We start from the raw sequence: 25,323 nt of genomic DNA on the forward strand, positions 1-25,323 counted from the left end.
AACCTCCTTGTTACCTCCTCAAATAACTCTAACAGATTTGTTAGACATAGCCTCCCTTTGACAAAGCCGTGCTGACTCAGTCCTATTTTACCATGCACTTCCAAGGACTTTGCGATCGCACCTTTAATAACAGACTCTAAAATCTTACCAATGACCGAAGTCAGGTTAACCGGCCTATAATTTCTCGTCTTCTGCCTCCCTCCCTTCTTAAACATTGGTTTTATATTAGCCACTTTCCAGTCCTGCCTCCAGTGATTCCTGAAAGATCATCACTAATGCCTCCACAATTTCCTTTATTTCCTATTTCTTTTAGGACCCTGGGGTGTAGTCCATCTGGTCCAGGTGACTTATCCGCCTTCAGATCTTTCAGTTTCCCAAGAACCTTCTCCTTAGTAATGGTCACTGCATTCACCTCTGCCCCCTGGTTCTCCTGGAGTTCTGGCATCCCACTGGTGTCTTCCACCGTGAAGACTGTTAAGGGCCATTTCCCACCCAGTCTCAATTGTTAGGCTGGCAGAAGGAGTTCCTGGGAACAAGGGAAACTAGGACACCCGCAGGAGGTAACCACAGGACCTCACTCTCCCTCAAACCTACCCTATCCCCAAACATCCCAACCCTCAATGATGCCGCAAGGCCACCCCTGCCCACCCTGTCCTCAGACCCCCAAAATGTATGTTTCCCTGGAATCCCGAGACTTGGGCTCCAGAAACTGTGTGCAGTCCCATTCCTGTCCACTGCTGCTTCTGGCACTGCAGAGACCGATCGATTGACTGGCAGTTCACTAAGATGGACATTCCTACCGTGTGAGGGGCAGAAGTATTGCCTACAACCAATTAACACTTGTTTGAGCTTGAAATGGTAAGGGGTAGATCATTTCTTTGGGGATACTCTTTGGATGGAGGGACAGGGAACCCCGTCATCCTAAAAAACCTGAGCATAAAATAATCTAGTGCTGGAATCTGGGGCTGGAAAATAATTTCTAATTGTCATACTTAGTTGATTAGATAATTTTATCCATAAATTTATTATTACTGTAACACTAAATGATTTAAGATGCAAGTTTTTTCACTCACAGTAACAACTCCTTGCACTGTTCCATTTCTTCTGTACCCTTTTGGAAACTAAGCTGTTGAGTCTTAAGCAGATTTTCTAGATCTGTTGGAATCAATAAATGGCAAGTTTAACATCATTAGAAAATCAACTAGAAATATTAAGTGGCAGAATTCAGCTCATGTTAAGATCTTGCACATATGTCTAATTTTGCAGTTCCATTTGAGATCTTAAAATTGTCTATGTCATGGATCTGCCTAGTAACAACAGTAAAACTAATTTAACAAGGCATGGTAGGATGTGATCTTCCCAGCAACAGGTAGGCATCTGCCTGGTAACAGTAGGAGCCAGCATTCAAAAGGCTGAGAGGCAATTGCAAGATTAGCAGGCATCTAGACAGAATCAGATGAAAATCTCCCTCTTAGCAGAAACAGCTTACCTAGACAACTGATAGATCAGTGGAGGTATACACATGCTCATTTCTGGAGCCAAAGAATTTGAGAGAGGCAAACAGACAAATATACAAATTGAAGAATCAAAGGGGAGAAATTATATAATTGCCTGCACCCTCAGAAGCAGGCCAGTTTACTTCTAACAGCCTGAGTGGTCAGTTCTTTCATCTAGGTCTGAGAATCAAGGCCATGCAGAAACCTTTGTAAAGGCAGTTTAAATATCTTCGCTGGACCAGGAAAAGATGAGTCCCTGACTTGATTATCAGCCCTACATGCCGAATTTCCTTAGTTTTCTGAGCAGGTATAGCTGTTGTTGTGCTTTTTCGGTCATAACGTCGACATGGGTGGACCAGGACAGATTGCTGGTGATGTGTACACTTAGGAGCTTGAAGCTGTCAACCATCTCTACCTTGGCGCCATTGATGCAGATGTATAAGTGTATACGGCACTTAGCTTCCTGAAGTCAATGACCAACTCCTTAGTTTCGGTAATATTGAGGGATAGATTGTGATTCACCGTTATTTGAGATTGGTTCCACTAGTCGTGCCATCAGCAAACTTGTAGATAGTGTTGGAGCTGAATTTTGCCACACAATCATGTGCATGTATAGGGAGTATAGTAGGGGGATAAGTATGCATCTTTGCGGGGTCTCGGTATAGAGAACTTTTGTGGAGGAGTATCGTTGTTTATCCTTACTGATCGTGGTCTATGGGTCAGGAAGTCGCGCATTCAGTTGTCTAGGAAGACAGGGGAAGTAGTGGTAGGCTTGGAAGAAACCTTGCTCATTGCAGGCATTCAATTCATTCTAGGAAATGTTGCAGCTGGATCCCAGATGGCAGTGATTCTGACTGTATTCAAACTGCCAATAGAGGACCTGCCACAGGGAAATAACAAACAGACCATCCTCGGGTATTTCCGGATTGCATGTTGACGCGATCACAGGCTTATAAACTAAGCCAAAAGAGGGAGAAGTTGTGAGCCCAGGCTGAGGCCAGTGAGATCAGGTTATGTGATACCATCTTTAGCAAGCTAAATGAGAATGAGACAGACCGAGGGAACGAGACCGATTTGTTCAATTCAAAGAGGTTGGTTGATTTCCAGCATTGTGTTGAGACTGAGCCTCAAATTTCAGGGAATGACTGATTGGGGCCTTTGAGGTGGCAAGAAAACATTTAAAGACAGCCCAGCAGGGAATGAAAACAAGGCCTGAAAATAATATCCGGACTTGTAGTTTTACAACAGGAGAAAGAGTACTCATGTTATTACCTGTGTCAGACAAACCCCTGAAAGCTAGATTCAGTGGGCCGTATCACAGTGAAAGGAAATTGAGCGACGTAAACTATCTGGCACACACCCTAGATTGACGTAAATCACAAAACTGTGCCATGTGAACATGTTAAACAAATATTGGGTTAGAGGAGATGAGAACAAGCATGAGGTCTTGTTAGTAACACAGCAGGGGGAAGACGTGGGGTCAAATTCTGACAGTGGCTTCCCTATAATTCATTTGGCAATGAGAAGTACTGGAAAATTTAAACCAATTGTTAAGTCATTTCCCAGGAGCGAATTGACAGTTACTGCAGTAATGAAGAGGGAGAAGTTAAACTATGAGGGTAAACTAGCAGATAATATAAAAACTAAACAAGCGTTTCTTTAAATATATAAAAAGGAAGAGAGAGGCCATAGTGAACACGGACCCCTTAAGAGAGTGAGGCTGGGGAAATAATAATGGGGAACCAGGAAATGGCAGAGGAGTTGAACAAACAGTTTGCATCAGTCTTCACGGTGGAAAACATGAATAATATTCCAAAAATAAATCATCAAGGGCAGCATGGTAGCACTGTGGTTAGCACTGTGGCTTCACAGCAGCAAGGTCCCAGGTTCGATTCCCAGCTGGGTCACTGTCTGTGTGGAGTCTGCACATTCTCGACATGTCTGTGTGGGTTTCCTCCGGGTGCTCTGGTTTCCTCCTACTAGTCCCGAAAGACGCACTGTTAGGTAATTTAGACATTCTGAATTTTCCCTCTGTGTACCCGAAACATGCGCCGGAATGTGGCGACTAGTGCTTTTCACAGTAACGTCATTGCGATGTAAGCCTACTTGTGACAATAAAGATTATTATATAAGGAGCGGAAGAGGGAGGAAATAATCAACAACAATCAATAGAGAAAAGTGCAAGGGAAACTAATGGGGCTAAAGGCTGATAAGTCCCCTGGACCTGTTGGGTTGCATCCCGGAATATTAAAGGAAGGAGCCCTCAAGATGCTGGATGCACTGGTAGCAATCTTACAAGAATCTTTAAATTCTGGAAAAATACCAGAAAACTGTAACACTGGCATGTAACACCTTTATTCAAAAAATTCGGGAGGCAAAAAGCAAATAACTATATGTCAGTTAGTTTAACTTCTGTCATTCGGGAAAATGTTACAGTGAATTATAAAGGATGTATTGGATAGCATTTAGGAATGCATAATATAATATGGCTGAGTCAGCATGGCGTCATGAAGAGAAAATCATACCTGACAAATATATTAGAATTCTTTGAGGTGGTAACAAGCAGGATAGATGAAGAAGAACCCGTAATAAGATAAGAGCCCATGTCGTTAGGGGTAGTATATTAACATGGGTAGAGGATTAGCTAACTGATAGAAGATAGAGAATTGAGATAAGAGGAGCTTTTTCAGGATGGCAATCTGTAACTAGTGATTTTCCACAGGGATCTGTGCTGGAGTTACAATTATTCACAATATATATTAATGACTTGGATGAGGGAAGTGCCAAGTTCGTGGATGACATGAAAATAGGTGAGAAGGCAAATGGTGAGGATGATACAAAGAGGAATATAGACAGGTTAGGTGAGTGTGCAAGAACTTTGCAGATGAAGTATGATGTCAGAAGATGTGAAGTTCCACATTTTGGAGAATGAATAAAGGCGCTGAATATTATTCAATTAGAGAAAGGCTGCAGAAAACCAGCATAGAGGGATTGGATAAATCATAAAAAGCTAGCCTGCAATTTCAGCAGGTAATTGGGAAGGCAAATGGAATGTTGACCTTTATTTCAAAGGGAATGGAATATAAAAGTAGGGAAATTTTGCTAAAACTAGACAAGGTTCTACCACACCTAGAATATTGTAAACAGTTCTGGTCTCCTTATCTAAGGAAAGAAATACTTGCACTGGTGGCAGTCCTGAGAAGGTGAACAAGTTTGACCTGGGTATGCAGGGATTTTCTTATGAGGAGAGGTTGAGTAGATTGGACCTGTACTCACTGGAGTTTAGAAGAATGAGAGGTGACATTATTGAGACATATAGGATTCTCAGGGGGCTTGACAGGGTAGATGTTGAGAGATTGTTTCCACTCGTGGGCGAGTCTAGGGCCAGGGGCATAATCTGAGAGGAAAGGATCATCCATTTAAAACAGATGAGGAGGAATTTCTTCTCTCAAGAGGGTAGTAAATCCATGGGAATTCCTACCGCAGGAGCTGTAGAGGATGGGTAATTACCTACCTTCAACAAACGTCTGGTGGCAGCCATGGAATGAGTGGTCATACATTTGGTGGCTCCCACTCAAAGTGGACGTTTTTGGTCTTTCCCCACCCAAATTGTGTCATGTTGGTTGGCAGAAGGTGCATGAGCACTGTGGGAATGTAAAACTCCTCTGGTGGGATTAGTTTATGGCTCATCGGACGAGGAGTGCAATGAGAAAGAGACAGCAGCTTGAGCAATAGAGTATTTGTGGTGCGACACAGGAGAAGATGGCGGAGAGTAGGGGGCAGCATTGCCCATCCAGTGTCTACAGAGCTGCAGGTGGAATTCCTCAACAGCTAGTTCCTGCAGCAAAGGAAGGAGACCTTAGAGGACCTCGCTAAGGTGGAGGAGCCGCTTCAGGCGGTGATTGAGCGCATGGAGCAGAGGCAGGAGATGCAGGGCTGTGGGAATGCATGAAGGCATTGAAAATGCAGAGGCTGCCAAGTATGTGGCGAGCATGCTGGAGAAGCTGCTAGGGGAGGGGGTCATTGACCATCCTCGAGATATTGGTCGAACGCACAGGGTGTTGAGGAGGTGGCCACAGGTAGGGGAGCTGCCAAAGGTGAGGCTGCATCATTTCCTTGACAAGGAGAAGATCTTGAGGAGGGCAAGGCAGACCAAAAAGTGCACTTGGAAGGAGAGCGAGCTATCAGGACCTGGGAGTAGAGTTGGCCAAGAGGAGGGCGAGTTACCACCAGGTCCAGGCTGCCCTCTACAAGTTTGGGGTTCGTATGCTGCTTGTTTGTGGGTTACGCACCAGAAGCAAAAGTTTTATTTTCACTCGTCGGAGGAGGAGAAGGACTTTATGAGAGACTATGGACTGGGAGGAGTATGAGGACATTGACCTTTGGAGTGGTGTTTTCTATAAAATGTGGGCATGCAGGGTTGGTGGATTGGCGAAGGTCACGACGGGGAGGGAGCGGTGAGGGTAAGTGTGCCTTTTGTTTTTTCTTGTATGTTTGCTGTTTGAAGATGGGGGTTGAGGGCCGGATTGGGGGGATGACCGGTAGTCAGAGGTCCCGGGTGAGAGTCACCATGCTAGTTATTTGAGCTAGTTAATGGGAGTGAAATGAGGGGTTGCCAGGTGGAGGGAGTGGGGGAGGGGAAATTGGTTGTTTTTTGTTTGGTTATGGGGGGAGGGATGTTGACATGGAGGTTGTTGTGCCACAGTTAGTTAAGGAGTGATGGTGGCAGACATCTTGGGACGGCCAGGAAAAGTGCAAGTCGTGGACCAGGTGTGGGGGGGGGCTGGCTAAATAAGGGGTATGGTTGATCAGCAGGGGACAGGGAGTCTCCTGACCCGGCTGGTTAAATGGAACGTGCGGGAGGTTGAAAGGATCAATTATACGGTCGCTTGTTTTTGCACACTTAGTTGTTTGAAGGTGGACGTCGTGTTCCCTCAGGAGATGCACCCAAATCTGGGAGATCAGACGAGGCTGAGGAAGGGATGGATGGGGCATGTGTTCCATTTAGGGTTGGACATGAAGACGAGGGGTGGGGGTGGGGGGTGGTGGTGGTGCTGGTCAACAAGAGAGTGGCATTTGAAATTGACAGTATTGTAGTGGACCCTGAGGGCAGGTACGTGATGGTTAGTGGGAAGCTAGAGGGAACACCTGTGGTCTTGGTGAAAGTCTATGACCCAAATTGGGGCAACTTGAACTTTATGAGGCAGATGTTAGGGAAGATGCCAGATCTGGACACGCACTGGCTAATAATGGGGGTGATTTTAACACGGTTTTGGATCCGAAGATGGACTGGTTTTATCCCAGGTCGTTGAAGGTATCGGCGGTGGCAAAGGAACTCAGGGGGTTCATGGATTGTACGGAGGGACGGATCCGTGGAGGTTTGGGAGACCAAGGGTGAAGGAGTTTTCGTACTTCTCGCATGTACACCGGGTGTACTCCTGGATTGATTTTTTTGTGATGGAGAAGGCACTGCTGGCGGGGTAGCTGACTCGGAGTATTCGATGACCATGGTCTCTGACCACATCCGCACTAGATGGATTTGTGGGTGGTTCAGGAGGAAGCCCAGCAGCTACAATGGAAGTTAGATGTGGACATTGGCAGATGAGGGATATGTGCGAGAGGGTGAGGGCTGCCGACCAAGATTGTGTGGAGTGGAATGACATGGGGGAGGTCACGGCCTCCACGCTGTGGGAGGAACTTAAGGCGGAAGTTAGGGGCAAATTTATCTTGTTTCAGGGACAGAAGGAAAGGGTGGAACGAGGGGAGAGAGCGAGGCTTTTGAGGGTGGATCGGAAATATTCGGTGGCGCCAGTGGAGGGGCTACTAAAGGAGCTGCAAAGGCAGAGACTCCAGATGGAGTTTGGGTTGGTGTCCACAGGGAAGGAGGTAGGGCAACTGCAGAGGGCCAGAGGGGCAGTGTACGAGTATGGAGAAAAAGCGAGCAGGATGTTGGCGCGCCAACTCTGGAAACAGGCAGCGATGAGGGAGATCAGGTGAAGGTGAGAGAAGTAAGGTGGTGTCGGGCCCAGAAGGGGTGAATGAGGTGTTTGAGGCCTTCTATAGAAGACTGTTTGAGTCAGAGCCCCTTGGCAAGAAAGGCATGAGGCGGTTCTTGGATAGACTGAAGTTGCCCAAGGGTGGAGGAGGAGAAGGTGCAGGTTTGAGGACCCCGATTGGGCTGAGGGAGGTAATGGACTGCGTAGGGTTGATGCAGGCGGGGAAAGGCCAAGGCCGAATGGGTTCTCATCCGAATGTACAAGAAGTTTGGCGCAGAGCTGGGGCCTCTGCTAGTGGGGTTGTGTAATGAGGTGATGGGAAGGGCGGGAGCTCCCTCCCACATTGTCGCAGGCATCTATTTTGCTAATCTTATAGAAAGATCAGGACCCGGAGCAATGTGGGTTGTACCTCCTGATTTTGCTGCTAAATGTGGATGCGAAGTTGTTAGCGAAGGTGTTAACGTCGTGGATAGAGGACTGTGTGCCGGGGGTGATAGGGGAGGGGCACACGTGGTTTGTGAAGGGGCGGCAGCTGTTGGCAAATGAACACCAAGTTGCTCAATGTCATTATAATGCCCTCAGAGGGGCTGGAGGTAGAGGTGATGGTGGCAATGGATGCGGAGAAGTCTTCTAATCAGGTGGAGTGGGCGTACTTGTTGGAGGTGTCGACTTTTGCCAGGGTTTCATGGATTGGGTTTGGCTCCGATATAGGGCGCCGATGGCTAGTGTCTGGACAAATAGTATGAGTTTGGGATACTTTGGCCTGAATCAAGGGATGAGACAGGGGTGCCCGCTCTCCATATTGCTTTCTGTTCTGGTGATAGAACCATTGGTTATGGTAATTAGGTATTGAGGGGTTGGAGAGGGGGTGGGGTTGAGCACAGAGTCTCTTGGATGCGGATGATCTTCTGTTATACATTTCAAACCCAGTGGGCAGCTTTGCCGGGATCATGGAGATCCTGAGGAAATATGGACGGTTTTTGGGGTGAACATGAGGAAAAGCGAGGTGTTCCCGATTAATGCAAGAGGACAGGGGAGAAGGCTCGGGGAGTTCCGGTGGTGAAGGTGGGTTTTCAGTACCTTGGGATACAGTCGGCCGCGGAGTTGGGCACAGCTGCTTAAATTTAATTTGGTACGACTAGTAGAGGGAATGAAGGTGGACTATAAGAGGTGGGATGTGTTGCTGCTGTCTCTGGCTGGGCATGTGCCGATGGCTAAATGACGGTGCTGCCCGGGTTCTTGTTCGTGTACCAGAACCTCCCTATCTCTGTTCTCAAGTTCTTTTATAGGGAAGTAAATGGGATAATTTTGGGGTTCATGTGGAAGGGGAGACCCCATAGGTGAAGCGGGTGTTTTTGGAGAGGAGGTGAAGGGGGGAGCTGGCATTGCCGAGTGTGGTAGTCACCACTGATGTATTGTACTGTATATATATGGGTTTTACGGTAAGGCCTCTGTACTACAGGTATGCGGATAGATCCCTGCCTGCTGGCTCCGCCGATTAGGCGGAGTATAAATATATGTGCTCTCCGTACAGCAGCCATTTTGTCAGCTGCTGTAGGAGGCCACACATCTCTGTGTAATAAAGCCTCGATTACATTCTACTCTTGTCTCGTCGTAATTGATAGTGCATCACCGAGTTTGATGTATTATAATTGGGCGGGGAATATTGCAATGGTCAGGAAATGGGCAGTGGAGGAGGGGTCGGTGTGGGAAACTACGTTATGTGGGGGGATGAGTTTGAGGGCACTGCGATTGGCGGCCCTTATGTTTTCGCCGGTCCGCTAGTCTGTGAGCCCGGTGGTGCTCTCAACTTTACGAGTTTGGAACCAATGCTGACAACACTTTGGGTTGGGGGGCATGTCTTTGTTGAAGCCGATATGTGACAATCATCGGTTTGTGCCAGCGGGGTGTGATGTGAGATTCCGGGGATGGGGCAGGTGGGGATAGAGTTCCTCAGGGACCTGTTGTAGAGGACAAGAATGTGAACCTGGAAGAGCTGACGATATTTGGTGTGTTGGAAGAGCCTGGAGTCCCAGGTGGGGAGAGATGCCGATGTCTTGGCCTTTGCCTCCCTGATAACTCGAAGGCGGATTTTGTTGGGCGAGTAGGATTCAGAGCTGCGAAGACGGGTGAGCAACCTGCCAGAATTCCTGTACTTGAAGAAGGTCAAGTTCGCCATACGGGAGGAGGTAGGGTTTCACCCGGAGATGGAAACCGTTAAATGATTTCTTCAAGGTGAACGAAGGGGGAGGGGGTTGCTTCCGGTGTTATTTGTTCCTGTGGATTTCTGGCTTTCTGATATTTCCATGTACATATGCAAAATGCCTTTAATAATTGAACAGCAGAGCAGACTAGATGGGATGTGGCCTACTTCTGCTCCTACGATTTATGGTCTCTCCCTCCCCGCACTCCCATCAATCCTAACCCCTCACTCTCTCATCGTTCCCACCCCCTTCTCCACGCTCCCATATCTCTCTCGCCCTTCCGCCCCAATCCGCTCTCATGCACGTTCCAAGCGTCCCTTATTTTTTCTCTCAACAGTTACATAGAGGAGTAGGCCATTTGTCCACTCAAGCCTATTCTGGCATTCAATGATTCTCTATCTCAATGCCATAGTCCCAAGCTCCCCCCTTTCCCCTTGACATCTTCAGTGTCTAGAAATCTATTTCCTTCCTAAATGTATTTAGTGAATTGGCTGGCCTCTGCAGTCTTCTGTGGTAAAGAATTTCACAGGTTCAGCACACTGAGTGAAGAAATTGGCCTACCCTGTAAGCTGTGAGTCGTACCAGTGTCTATTTCTTCGTTCTTTCAGCATGCGCATTATGGCTGCTCTGCACCCTCCCCACTCACATCTCTCCCCCCAGCTCCCTGTGGCCATATCAAAACACACAATAGTCCTCACAGTGAACTCGAGGGGACACCAATCCATACTTCATTCCAGTCTGAAAAGTAACTATTCACCACTACTTTTTGCTTTCTGTTGTATAACCAATTTTGTAACCACCGACACATTAATCCCATGAGCTTCAGTTTTCAACAAATTCATTATATGGTACTAATACATTTTTTGTCAGTGCAAATACACAATATTAACCGTTCTCCATTATTTGAAGCACTCAATCAAACTTGTCAGACATGACTTGCCTTTAACAAATCTATGCTGTGTATTATTAATCAACCCAAGTGAAAATTAATTTTGTCCTGGATGGTCGCTAGAAGTTTTCACATCATAGAATGGAGGTTTACTGGACCACAGTTTATCACTCTCCCAATTATGACCAGTTTTAACATTTGCACCCTTTAATCCACTAGCATCAATCGCATATACGAGGAAAATTGAAAGATCGTGGCCAGAGTCCCTTCTATTTCCATCCTTATTTCCCTGAAAAAATATGTAAAACATTTTAAAGACGCAATCTCCAGTTCCACGAACTATTGCTGGAATAGTATGCAAATTACTGTATTTGCAGTACATACAGTGCAATTTTCTTTTTGCAGTTTTGTTTATTCTGCCTTTGGAATGAGCTGCCAGAGCATCTTGTGAGACACTAAAGAAGTACAACCAGACTGGATATCACACAACTTGTTACTAGGATGCTTTTGGCCTTGATCCCAAAAACCAGCACTTGGATCGAATTCCTATCTACAAATTGGATCCTAGTAGCAGGGCAAGTTGCCCTGGTTAGACAGGGGATTTCAATAATGTTTGCCTATAACATTAGAGAGCCATAGAGTCATAGATGTCTGCAGCACAGAAAGGGTCTTCGGCCCTTCACGTCTACACCAGTGATAGACAATCACTTAACTATTCTAATCTGGGCCTCCGACCTCGCGCCGGGTCAGAGAACCCCCGGGTGGGGGGGCATGCCGCCCCGACGATTCTCCGGCACCGATTTTCAGGCGCCCACAGGATCACCGTTGCACTGGTCGGGGGCCATTGAAAGCGCCCCCCCTCCTGGGCGATTCTCCGGGCCTCGACGGGCCGAGTGCCCGCCGAGTTCGGCCGAGTCCCGCTGGCGTGGGTTACGTATAGTCCCATGCGGTGGAACCACGGAGTTCTGTCTGTGAGGCCGTCCTAGTGGGTGGGGGCAGGGGAATCCAACCTGGGGGGGCCTCCACGGTGGCCTGGCCCACAACCGGGGTCCACCGATCGGCGGCCGGGCTGGTTCCGTGGGGGCCTATGTTCTTCCGTGCCGGGCCCCTGTAGGGCTCCACCATATTGCTCGGGGGCCGGCGTGGAGACGGAAACCCATGTGTACGCACGAATGTGCACCGGCCGTGGCGTGCATGTACGAACTCGCGCCGGATGTGGCGCGCCAGCTTTCGGGCGCCGGAGCTGGGGAGAGCATTTCAGTGGCGTACTAGCCCCCTAGGAAGGGGTGGATAGCTGCCAGGTGAGGCCCGTTGACACTGGAGTGGCTCGCGCCCTTTTCACGCCGGTGTCAGAACTTGGTTGCAGGATTGGAGAATCCCGTCCCTGATTATCCAGCAAGTGAACATCTAATACTTCTTAAATGTTGAGGGTCTCTGCCTCCATCACCCTTTCAGACAGTGAGTTCCAGACTCCCACCACCCTCTTGGTGAAAGTATTTTTCCTCACATCCCCTCTAAACCTCCTGCCCCTTACTGTAACTCCTGCTTCAAATTTAGATACTGCTAGTGATAACAGAAATATTGTGTTAATTTTAACAAAGGCTGGACCACAGGCTATTGAACTATGTAACTCTTTCCAATTTTACACGCAAGATGATAAAAATAAATTTGATAGAGTTACTGAAAAATTTGATTTTCATTGCAAAGCTCAAATTAATGAAACTTATGAACGATTTCTCTTTAAAATGAGAATGCAGAAAGATGGGGAATCCGTATATTGCTTCATTACTGATTTAAGATTAAAGTCACAAGCCTGTAATTTCTCAATTTTGTCAGACTCAATGATGAGGGATCAAATCGTTTTTGGCATCAAAGATGAGAAACTCAGAGAACGTAATTAAGGTAAAAAGAATTAAAATTGGAAGATGCAATTGAAATGTGTAGAGCGAATGAAATATTCAAAATCAGTATTCAGAAATACTGATTCAGGAAAAGTGTGTGAAAACGCACCTTGGGGCCGACTGCATTGGAACTGTGGCGCAGTTGAGAAACAAGCGCAATTTGGACAAAGGCCATTCTGCGCATGCGTGCAACCAATTTGCGTGTGACGAAAGCAGCACCTTGACGGGTGGACATTGTGGGCACGCGCACCCACATAAAAAAATGCCCAGCACATGGAAACATTTGATTCAAATGTGGCAAACTGAATCACTTTGCCGTTCAATGCAGAACTGCATTAAAAGGGACACATTTTAAAACTTCAAGTATAATGAAGAAACATGAATGTTCAAAGTGTTAATACAAGTGCAGAGGCCTCCAAAATGGACAACCTTAATGTTAATATAGATGCTTATTGTCTTGAAGATTCTTTCTTTGTGGGAATTGTGGAGAAGTTCCAGATAATGAAACACTTGTAAAGAACACTTCCTATCCACAGATATTGCATCCCATACAATCGATTAATGTAGAATCTGAATGGAATACTCCATTACAAGTAAATGGTTCCGAGATTGTGTTCAAACTGGACACTGGAGCATCTGCAAATTTAATCAATACTCTTGATTTATCACAAATTTGTCACAGCCCTAAGATTCAGAAAACTGACTGCCATTTACGTGACTGCAATGGTAACACAATACATCTTTAGGGTCATTCTATCTCTTAGTGGTGAACAACGACACTGATATCCTTGCGGTTCGAGATTGTTGAAGACAAACTATCTTCACTATTAGCTGCACAAGCCTGTTAATACTTACACCTTGTGAAACGAATCTAAAGCACCAGTAAAGCTCTTCCACCTGTGCAGGAAGATATTAAAAGCATCCTCACTAAATTTCCTCAGGTATTTGAAGGTATGGGTACTCTTCCTTTCCAATACAAAATTCAAATAAAAGTGAATGCTAAACCAGAAGAGTTCCTGCTCCGTAACGTGACTGTCTCAAGCAAGAAATAGAACGAACGCAGAACCTTGGAATCATTTCCAAGATCAGACTGGGTCAGCTCAAAGGTGTGCGTTAAAAACCCAATGGTGACCTCAGGATTTGTATTGATCCGAAGGATCTGAATATGAACATCAGACTTGAACACTATCCAATGCCGAAACACGAAGAAATAACGAGTGAGATGGCTAATGCCAAGATATTCGCTATACTAGATGCTTCCAGATGTTTTTGGCAAATACAACTGGATGACACAAGCAAAACATTGTGTACATTCAACACACCGTTTGGTCGTTACTGCTTTAACAGAATGCCATTTGGTATAATCTCAGCATCTGAGATATTCCATTGTGCCGTGGAACAGATGACAGAAGACAAAGATGGAGTTTGTGTGTACACTGATGACATTATAATATGGTCATCTACTCGTAAAGAACACAGTGCAAGACTCCTGCAAGTGTGACAAATACGGATTGAAGCTCAATCGGGCTAAGTGCAAATTTGGTATCTCAACGTTAAAATGTCTAGGTGATCAAATCTCGGAACATGGTATGCAACCAGATAATGATAGTATTGCTGCCATCCAGAAGATGTCAATCCCAGAAGATAAAAAAGCAGTTCTGAGAATCCTTGGTGTAGTGAATTTCTTAGGAAAATTCATCCCCAACCTTGCTTCACGAACAACTGCCTTGCATAACCTCATTAAGAAGAACACATTCTTCTCGCGGTCTGCAGAGCACAAAAAAGAATGGTTAGATCTCAAGTCAGCATTGATTACTGCACCTGTCCTTTCTTTCTCTGACCCTGGGCGAGAAACAAAGATTTCCACAGATGCAAGTCAAAATGGGATTGGGGCAGTCCTCCTTCAAGAGAATGATGATGCTTTTTGGAGACCCATTGCATACACATCCAGATTTATGACTACCACAGAGCAACAGTACGCTTAGATTGAGAAAGAATGTTTAGGCTTGCTTACGGGAATACCAAAATTGCAAGACCGCATGTATGAACTTCCGGTATTCATGGTTGAAACAGATCACCGACCATTAGTTCATTTCATAAAGAAAGATTTGAATGCTATGACTCCAAGACTGCAACGAATAATCATGAAACTAAGCAGGTATGACTTTCAACTGGTCTACACTCCAGGTAAAGGTCTTATCATTGCCGACGCATTATCTTGTGCTACAGAAACAGATGAACAACTATAGAAGCTCAAGCAGAACTTCTAGCTGAAACTCTTCCTGCCTCTGATGGAAAACTCAAGCTCATCAGAGCAGAGACTGAAAACGATGAAATGTTACAATGAGTAATCAGCCATATGTAAAATGGTTGGCCGAAAGGACACTGTTTGAATTCCATATTAAATCTGATCTCACTGTTGTAGATGAATTTCTACTTCGTCTCGACACTAAGGCACATGATCCTCCAGAAGGGTCATGAAGGTCATTTAGGAATAGAAAAGTGTAAACGCCAAGCAAGACAGGCAGTATATTGGTCTGGAATAAATACTGACATAGCCCGCTTTGTGCTAGAATGTGAGACATGCCAGTGAAATCAATCGGCACAGAGTAAAAAGAAACTCACAACTCACAATCTTGAGAAGACTCCGTGGTCGAAAGTTGCTAATGATCTTTTTTATTTTCATGGTCGTGATTATGTCTTGATCATTGACTATTTTCCAAACTACCCGGAGGTAATGAAATTGTCTGATTCTACTTTGAAATCCGTGATCAAAGCCACTAAAGAAATATTTGCTCGTTATAGGATACCTTGCAGATTCATGACAGACAGTGGACGTTGCTTTTTAGTAATGATTGGACAGAATTTGCTCGTAACTATTATTTCACTCATATCACGTCTAGTCATCTTTATCCGCAATCTAATAGCAATGTTAAAAAAGGTGTTCGCATTGTGAAACAACTTTTCAAGAAAGGACTTGAGTCTGACTCAGATATGTTCTTAGCTTTGTTGAATTATAGGGCTATTCCTCTCTCAACTGTTTGTCTCCTGCTCAGCTGTTAATGAACAGATTGTTGCGCACAACTCTTCCATGTTTACAACTAGCTGATCCTGATCTTCAGCAAGTCATAGAGAAAATGCAGCATCAAAAACATCTTCAGGAGAAATACTACAATGAACATGCAAAATCACTGGAACCACTTAATCCAGATGATCCAGTGAGAATTCAGATTCCCACTGAAGGATGGCCTGATTTAGCTAAGGTCATACGTCAAGTAGCACCTCACCCGTACATTGTTAAAGCGACTGATGGTTCTGTTCTTAGAAGAAATCGATGCGCTCTTCTGAAAGTCAAATCTTCTCGTACGTTATTTCCATGTCTTCAATTTGATGTTAATTTATTACATACTACCAAAGCATCTGATGAGGAACAAAATGACTTCCAGAAGCCGTGGACAAATCTACAACTCAATTGACTGGATTGAGGAGATCATCCAGGATCAGAAAGAAACCTGACAGACTGAATTTGTAAAGAGAAACAAATTAACTGTTTAACAAATTTTGACTCACTTCTTATATTTTGGCATACATATCAATGTATCATGTAATAATGTTACTTATATTTTCCTGTTTGTACTGTACAAATGTCTAAAAAAGGGGGGGGGAATCGAATGATATGTATAACCTAAGGAGAGCAAAGGGTTAACAAGCTGATGTTCATGTATATCAACACTAGATGGCATCACTGAGTAGTCTTATAAAAGGCTGCGTCGATAAGCATTCTGGGGGAAAGCTGATGGAGAAGGATAATGTGAGGTTGAGTTAGGGTGTAGGTTGTATTATAGAGAGATAATTCATTACTGTAACATAGATTCAATACTATTATTTTGTTAGCTGTTACTCAGTAGAGTGTGCAACCATTTCAAGTAGTGTAAAATAAACTAGCTTTGGTTTAAACATATAGCTATGTTTTTTGTAAACTCTACGACTTTGGCTATCTTGGAGAACAATACAAGGAACATAGCAGTCAAAGCTAAAACTCTCCAGCCCAGGCAACATCCTGGTAAATCTTCTCTGCACCCTTTCAAGTGTTATCACATTCTTCCTATAATGTGGATTCCAGAACTGCACACAATATTCTAGTTGTAGCCTAACCAATGTTTTATATAGGAACATAGGATCAGGAGTAGGCCATTCAGTCCTCAAGCCTATATCGCCATTTAATGAGATCATGGCTGATCTGTGAGGTAACTCCATATACCTGCCTTTGGCCCATATCCCTAATATCTTTGCTTAACAAAATCCTATCTATCTCAAATTTAAAATTAACAACTGATCTCGCTTCAACTGCTGTCTGTGCGAGAGAGTTCCAAACCTCTACCGCCCTTTGAGTGAAGGATTTTACAGTAACTTCAGTGCAGTATTAAAGTAAGACTACTTGTGACAATAATAACGATTATTATTATTATTATAAGAAGTTCTTTCTAATATCTCTCCTAAATGATCTACACATAATTTTTAGACTATGCCCCCTAGTTTTTCTTTATCTACCTATAGATAGATTCTTTCCCTATTAATACTTTGATCAAACCACACCTTAACCTTCTATATTCTAGCGGTAACGGGTCAAATTTGAGTAATCTCTCGTCGTAAACTGTCACTGCTTTGTGACCCCAGGATTAAAACTGTCGCCGCTCTGTGATCCCAGTATTTAAACCGTCGCCGCTCTGTGATCCAGTTCTTTAAACTGTCGCCGCTCTGTGATCCCAGTATTTAAACCGTCGCCGCTCTGTGATCCAGTTCTTTAAACTGTCGCCGCTCTGTGATCCCAGTATTTAAACTGTCGCCGCTCTGCGATCCCAGTATTTAAACTGTCGCCGCTCTGTGATCCCAGTATTTAAACTGTCGCCGCTCTGTGATCCCAGTATTTAAACTGTCGCCGCTCTGTGATCCCAGTATTTAAACTGTCGCCGCTCTGTGATCCCAGTATTTAAACTGTCGCCGCTCTGTGATCCCAGTATTTAAACTGTCGCCGCTCTGTGATCCCAGTATTTAAACTGTCGCCGCTCTGTGATCCCAGTATTTAAACTGTCGCCGCTCTGTGATCCCGTTCTTTAAAATGTCGCCGCTCTGTGATCCCAGTATTTAAACTGTTGCCGGTCTGTGATCCCAGTATTTAAACTGTCGCCGCGCTGTGATCCCATTCTTTAAACTGTCGCTGCTCTGTGATCCCAGTATTTAAACAGTCGCCGCTCTGTGATCCCAGTATTTAAACAGTCGCCGCTCCGAGATCCCGTTCTTTAATCTGTCGCCGCTCTCTGATCCCGTTCTTTAATCTGTCGCTGCTCTGTGATCCCGTTCTTTAAACTGTCGCCGCTCTGTGATCCTGTTCTTTAAACTGTCACCGCTCTGTGATCCCGTTCTTTAATCTGTCGCTGCTCTGTGATCCCGTTCTTTAAACTGTCACCGCTCTGTGATCCCGTTCTTTAAACTGTCGCCGCTCTGTGACCCCGTTCTTTAAACTGTCGCCGTTCTGTGATCCCGTTCTTTAAACTTTCGCCGCTCTGTGATCCCGTTCTTTAATCTGTCGCCGCTCTGTGATCCCGTTCTTTAAACTGTCGCCGCTCTGTGATCCCGTTCTTTAAACTGTCACCGCTCTGTGACCCCGTTCTTTAATCTGTCGCTGCTCTGTGGTCACGTTCTTTAATCTGTCGCCGCTCTGTGATCCCGTTCTTTAATCTGTCGCTGCTTTGTGATCCCGTTCTTTAAACCGTCGCCACACTGTGGTCCCATTCTTTAAACTGTCACCGCTCTGTGATCCTGTTCTTTAAACTGTCACCGCTCTGTGATCCTGTTCTTTAAACTGTCACCGCTCTGTGATCCTGTTCTTTAAACTGTCACCGCTTTGTGATCCCGTTCTTTAAACTGTCACCGCTCTGTGATCATGTTCTTCAAACCGTTACCGCTCTGTGATCCCGTTCTTTAAACTGTCGCCGCTCCGAGATCCCCTTCATTAAACTGTCGCTGTTCTGTGATCCCGTTCATTACAGTGTTGCCGCTCTGTGATCCCGTTCTTTACACCGTCACCGCTCTGTAATCCTGTTCTTTACACCGTCACCGCTCTGTGATCCTGTTCTTTACACCGTCACCGCTCTGTGATCCTGTTCTTTACACCGTCACCGCTCTGTGATCCTGTTCTTTACACCGTCACCGCTCTGTAATCCTGTTCTTTACACCGTCACCGCTCTGTGATCCTGTTCTTTACACCGTCACCGCTCTGTGATCCCGTTCTTTAAACTGTCACCGCTCTGTGACCCCGTTCTTTAATCTGTCGCTGCTCTGTGGTCACGTTCTTTAATCTGTCGCCACTCTGTGATCCCGTTCTTTAATCTGTCGCTGCTTTGTGATCCCGTTCTTTAAACCGTCGCCACACTGTGGTCCCATTCTTTAAACTGTCACCGCTCTGTGATCCTGTTCTTTAAACTGTCACCGCTCTGTGATCCTGTTCTTTAAACTGTCACCGCTTTGTGATCCCGTTCTTTAAACTGTCACCGCTCTGTGATCATGTTCTTCAAACCGTTACCGCTCTGTGATCCCGTTCTTTAAACTGTCGCCGCTCCGAGATCCCCTTCATTAAACTGTCGCTGTTCTGTGATCCCGTTCATTACAGTGTTGCCGCTCTGTGATCCCGTTCTTTACACCGTCACCGCTCTGTAATCCTGTTCTTTACACCGTCACCGCTCTGTGATCCTGTTCTTTACACCGTCACCGCTCTGTGATCCTGTTCTTTACACCGTCACCGCTCTGTGATCCTGTTCTTTACACCGTCACCGCTCTGTGATCCTGTTCTTTACACCGTCACCGCTCTGTGATCCTGTTCTTTACACCGTCACCGCTCTGTAATCCTGTTCTTTACACCGTCACCGCTCTGTAATCCTGTTCTTTACACCGTCACCGCTCTGTAATCCTGTTCTTTACACCGTCACCGCTCTGTGATCCTGTTCTTTACACCGTCACCGCTCTGTAATCCTGTTCTTTACACCGTCACCGCTCTGTAATCCTGTTCTTTACACCGTCACCGCTCTGTAATCCTGTTCTTTACACCGTCACCGCTCTGTGATCCTGTTCTTTACACCGTCACCGCTCTGTGATCCTGTTCTTTACACCGTCACCGCTCTGTAATCCTGTTCTTTACACCGTCACCGCTCTGTAATCCTGTTCTTTACACCGTCACCGCTCTGTGGTCACGTTCTTTAATCTGTCGCCGCTCTGTGATCCCGTTCTTTAATCTGTCGCTGCTTTGTGATCCCGTTCTTTAAACCGTCGCCACACTGTGGTCCCATTCTTTAAACTGTCACCGCTCTGTGATCCTGTTCTTTAAACTGTCACCGCTCTGTGATCCTGTTCTTTAAACTGTCACCGCTTTGTGATCCCGTTCTTTAAACTGTCACCGCTCTGTGATCATGTTCTTCAAACCGTTACCGCTCTGTGATCCCGTTCTTTAAACTGTCGCCGCTCCGAGATCCCCTTCATTAAACTGTCGCTGTTCTGTGATCCCGTTCATTACAGTGTTGCCGCTCTGTGATCCCGTTCTTTACACCGTCACCGCTCTGTAATCCTGTTCTTTACACCGTCACCGCTCTGTGATCCTGTTCTTTACACCGTCACCGCTCTGTGATCCTGTTCTTTACACCGTCACCGCTCTGTGATCCTGTTCTTTACACCGTCACCGCTCTGTAATCCTGTTCTTTACACCGTCACCGCTCTGTAATCCTGTTCTTTACACCGTCACCGCTCTGTGATCCTGTTCTTTACACCGTCACCGCTCTGTGATCCTGTTCTTTACACCGTCACCGCTCTGTAATCCTGTTCTTTACACCGTCACCGCTCTGTGATCCTGTTCTTTACACCGTCACCGCTCTGTAATCCTGTTCTTTACACCGTCACCGCTCTGTGATCCTGTTCTTTACACCGTCACCGCTCTGTGATCCTGTTCTTTACACCGTCACCGCTCTGTGATCCTGTTCTTTACACCGTCACCGCTCTGTGATCCTGTTCTTTACACCGTCACCGCTCTGTGATCCTGTTCTTTACACCGTCACCGCTCTGTGATCCTGTTCTTTACACCGTCACCGCTCTGTGATCCTGTTCTTTACACCGTCACCGCTCTGTGATCCTGTTCTTTACACCGTCACCGCTCTGTGATCCTGTTCTTTACACCGTCACCGCTCTGTAATCCTGTTCTTTACACCGTCACCGCTCTGTGATCCTGTTCTTTACACCGTCACCGCTCTGTGATCCTGTTCTTTACACCGTCACCGCTCTGTGATCCTGTTCTTTACACCGTCACCGCTCTGTGATCCTGTTCTTTACACCGTCACCGCTCTGTGATCCTGTTCTTTACACCGTCACCGCTCTGTGATCCTGTTCTTTACACCGTCACCGCTCTGTGATCCTGTTCTTTACACCGTCACCGCTCTGTGATCCTGTTCTTTACACCGTCACCGCTCTGTGATCCTGTTCTTTACACCGTCACCGCTCTGTAATCCTGTTCTTTACACCGTCACCGCTCTGTAATCCTGTTCTTTACACCGTCACCGCTCTGTGATCCTGTTCTTTACACCGTCACCGCTCTGTGATCCTGTTCTTTACACCGTCACCGCTCTGTGATCCTGTTCTTTACACCGTCACCGCTCTGTGATCCTGTTCTTTACACCGTCACCGCTCTGTAATCCTGTTCTTTACACCGTCACCGCTCTGTGATCCTGTTCTTTACACCGTCACCGCTCTGTAATCCTGTTCTTTACACCGTCACCGCTCTGTGATCCTGTTCTTTACACCGTCACCGCTCTGTGATCCTGTTCTTTACACCGTCACCGCTCTGTGATCCTGTTCTTTACACCGTCACCGCTCTGTGATCCTGTTCTTTACACCGTCACCGCTCTGTGATCCTGTTCTTTACACCGTCACCGCTCTGTAATCCTGTTCTTTACACCGTCACCGCTCTGTAATCCTGTTCTTTACACCGTCACCGCTCTGTGATCCTGTTCTTTACACCGTCACCGCTCTGTGATCCTGTTCTTTACACCGTCACCGCTCTGTGATCCTGTTCTTTACACCGTCACCGCTCTGTGATCCTGTTCTTTACACCGTCACCGCTCTGTGATCCTGTTCTTTACACCGTCACCGCTCTGTGATCCTGTTCTTTACACCGTCACCGCTCTGTAATCCTGTTCTTTACACCGTCACCGCTCTGTGATCCTGTTCTTTACACAGTCACCGCTCTGTAATCCTGTTCTTTACACCTTCACCGCTCTGTGATCCTGTTCTTTACACCGTCACCGCTCTGTGATCCTGTTCTTTACACCGTCACCGCTCTGTGATCCTGTTCTTTACACAGTCACCGCTCTGTAATCCTGTTCTTTACACCGTCACCGCTCTGTGATCCTGTTCTTTACACAGTCACCGCTCTGTAATCCTGTTCTTTACACCGTCACCGCTCTGTGATCCTGTTCTTTACACAGTCACCGCTCTGTAATCCTGTTCTTTACACCTTCACCGCTCTGTGATCCTGTTCTTTACACCGTCACCGCTCTGTGATCCTGTTCTTTACACCGTCACCGCTCTGTGATCCTGTTCTTTACACAGTCACCGCTCTGTAATCCTGTTCTTTACACCGTCACCGCTCTGTAATCCTGTTCTTTACACCGTCACCGCTCTGTGATCCTGTTCTTTACACCGTCACTGCTCTGTGATCCTGTTCTTTACACCGTCACTGCTCTGTGATCCTGTTCTTTACACCGTCACCGCTCTGTAATCCTGTTCTTTACACCGTCACCGCTCTGTGATCCTGTTCTTTACACCGTCACTGCTCTGTGATCCTGTTCTTTACACCGTCACCGCTCTGTAATCCTGTTCTTTACACCGTCACTGCTCTGTAATCCTGTTCTTTACACCGTCACCGCTCTGTGATCCCGTTTTTCAAACTGTCACCGCTCTGTGATCCCGTTTTTCAAACTGTCACCGCTCTGTGATCCCATTCTTCAAACTGTCACCGCTCTGCGATCCCATTCTACAAACTGTCACCGCTCTGTGATCCCATTCTACAAACTGTCACCGCTCTGTGATCCCATTCTACAAACTGTCACCGCTCTGTGATCCCATTCTACAAACTGTCACCGCTCTGTGATCCCATTCTACAAACTGTCACCGCTCTGTGGTCCCATTCTTCAAACTGTCACCGCTCTGTGGTCCCATTCTTTAAACCGTCACCGCTCTGTGATCCTGTTCCTTAAACCATCACCTCTCTGTGGTGTTGTTCTTTAAACTGTCGCCGCACTGTGATCCTAGTGTTTAAACGTTCGCCGCTCTGTGGTCCCGTTCTTTAAACCGTCACCGCTTTGTGATCCCATTATTTAAACTGTTGCCGCCTGTGAGCCCAGTATTTATATTACCACCACTCTGTGATCCCGTTCTTTAAACATTATTTACTTTAAATGCCAAAGAGTGTGAGGACACAGTAACTGAATACATTCCAGGGCCAGAAGCAGCAGTTCAGTGTTACGTGATCTTTATTATTGCAATCACTGGCTTAGAAGTAAATCGGTTTCACAATAAAGACCAGTCAAACCAATCGCCTTGGAATATCATTTCACACTTTAACCAGCTGCCAATGCCACAAGGTTTCACTTGTAATTTTTTTCATGTTGAGAACTACATTATTTTTAAAGTTTGCACAACAACATCAGCAGTTCAAGCACACAGATTACAGATTTTCTAATTTAGCACTTTTAGAACGCATTTTGAAAAGGCAATAAAAAGGGGATAAAAATGATTATTTTCACCCTTGATTGGGATCTGGATAGCAATTCTGTTATTCTTATAAATCATTGCTGTGATGTGTATGATTTTGTGGTGGCTCAAGACATGCTGTAAACTTCCAGGCAGATAGATAACAGGCATGGAACACTATAAACAAGTCTTTACTCTTCAGCTCCCTGATCTACCCTGCCAGCTCCCACTCCCAGGGCCCCATTTGCTGGGGTTCGCGCGCTCCCACGTAATTGTCCCTGAGCTGGTCACATGATTAGTGAAGCTTGCCCCTTAAAGGACCCACATAACCACATCCCTCTCCCTGCCCCCTTAAGTCCCTTAATACACTTTCCCATTACTATGAACAAAAATCACAATCGTTAACAGGGGCAGCCAGGGAAAAAGAGCCCATCAAAATGTCAATCAATCTGAAGCCCTCCCGAATCTCCTGGACCTCTGGAGCCCAGCCACAGGCTTAGCACTCCTTTGGGTGATTAGGTGGTTCACAGTCGATGCGACTGCAGGCAGGACCACTTCCACAAGGGGCAAACTAACCGTGTCACCCTCGACAGCCACAGTTGGTTGAACAGAAGTGGGAGCCCCTGACTCCTCTTGGCTGGAACAAGTCACAGGAGTATTCACGGTACTACGGTACTCATAGAACTCGTTGACTCCACGTTGGGAGGCGGGGGGGGGGGGGGGGGGGGGGGGGGAGTACCCCTCAACTCCTCAGCTGGTTGATCTGCTTCTTAATGGACTTCCGATAAACATCGACCGCATAAGACCCACAACCCCTCCTTCTAACCAAGGTGAACCTGCTGCAAAATTACATACCAAAACCAGGTCTCCCACTCTTCTGAGAGGCCTGCCGAGCCTCCACTCACTTTACCAAATTTAAGGTACAATCGGGTTCTCAATCAACGGCCCATGAGCAACCCAGCTGGTGTGACTCCTGTGGTTGACTGAGGGGTTGAGTTTTACACAGCAAAAAATTTCCCAACCTCTGAATGGATTGTCTGACTGCTTTTCATGGCATTGTTGGAAGTTTGAATGGCCTGCAGGACCAGACCGCTTGATGTTGGATGATACGGAGCTATCTGCTGTATGCCATTTGCTTTCACAAAATGCTGGAAATCATCGCTGGTGAAGGGAGTGCCGTTGTCCTCAACAATTGTCTCCGGAAACCCACATACGGCAAACACAGGGAACCAAACCTTAACTGTAATCTCCTGGACCAATAACCACTTTGTTTGGGCATCTAATAGCACCAAAAACATATTGCCCATAAAAGGGTTGTATAATCCACGTGGACCCTGGTTCATGGGCGACCTCACCATTCCCAAGGGCGAAGTGTGGAGAAAAGTGGCAAAGATTGCTGCATTTGGCCAGGGTGACACTGTTGTACGAGCTCTTCAATGCCTTGTTCATTCCTGGCTGCGAGACGTAGCTGCACATTAACATCTTCATTTTTGTCTGCCCTGGGTAGACTCTGTGTAACTCTTGAAGGAAGGGCCTGAGGCAGGATGGCCACCCATGATCCCCAAAGAATCATGCCGTCTTCACTAGTCAACTCGTATTGATGATTGATCACTGCAGAGTTAAACTTATAACGTTGGAGGATAATCGAGGGCCTTGGGTTGGAATGTTCTTTAACCAATTTAACTATCTGGTCAAAGGTTTTGGAGTTGGTTGCCGCTGGGGACATGAGGTTCTGAATCAAATTGTGAATCTGGGGCCCACAAACTGTCAGAAGCTTCTTATTGTCCTCACCTGTGATCTCTTTCACGGTAAAGAAGAAATTGAGTCATTCGATGTACTGACTTCATGACTAACCCCTTGGTGAAATGGGTTTAGTCCCCAATGATAGACATTTCCACCCACGATTTAAATGATTCCGACTCTTGCTGGAAATTCTCTGTTTTCTCAACAGTTCCTCCCTTCCACCCTCAATTCAGAACAATTGCCAACTGCGATCAAAGAAAAAATGTCCTTGCCGCCAATGTGGTGACTCAAAACATTCACTGG

The 25,323-nt window shown here is 46.1% G+C and overlaps 1 protein-coding gene across 2 annotated transcripts in view; it reads right to left on the bottom strand.

The window, feature by feature from the left end:
* The window catches only part of lekr1 (leucine, glutamate and lysine rich 1), a 275,682-nt gene that overhangs the window by 99,048 nt on the left and 151,311 nt on the right, over positions 1-25,323 (bottom strand). For both annotated transcript variants that reach the window (XM_038816234.1, XM_038816233.1), the window contains exon 7: positions 1,074-1,155. In XM_038816234.1, the coding sequence (XP_038672162.1) occupies positions 1,074-1,155 (82 nt within the window). The remainder of the gene's footprint in view (positions 1-1,073; positions 1,156-25,323) is intronic.

This window comes from Scyliorhinus canicula, chromosome 13 (genome assembly GCF_902713615.1).
Source record: "Scyliorhinus canicula chromosome 13, sScyCan1.1, whole genome shotgun sequence".
NCBI lineage: Eukaryota > Metazoa > Chordata > Chondrichthyes > Carcharhiniformes > Scyliorhinidae > Scyliorhinus > Scyliorhinus canicula.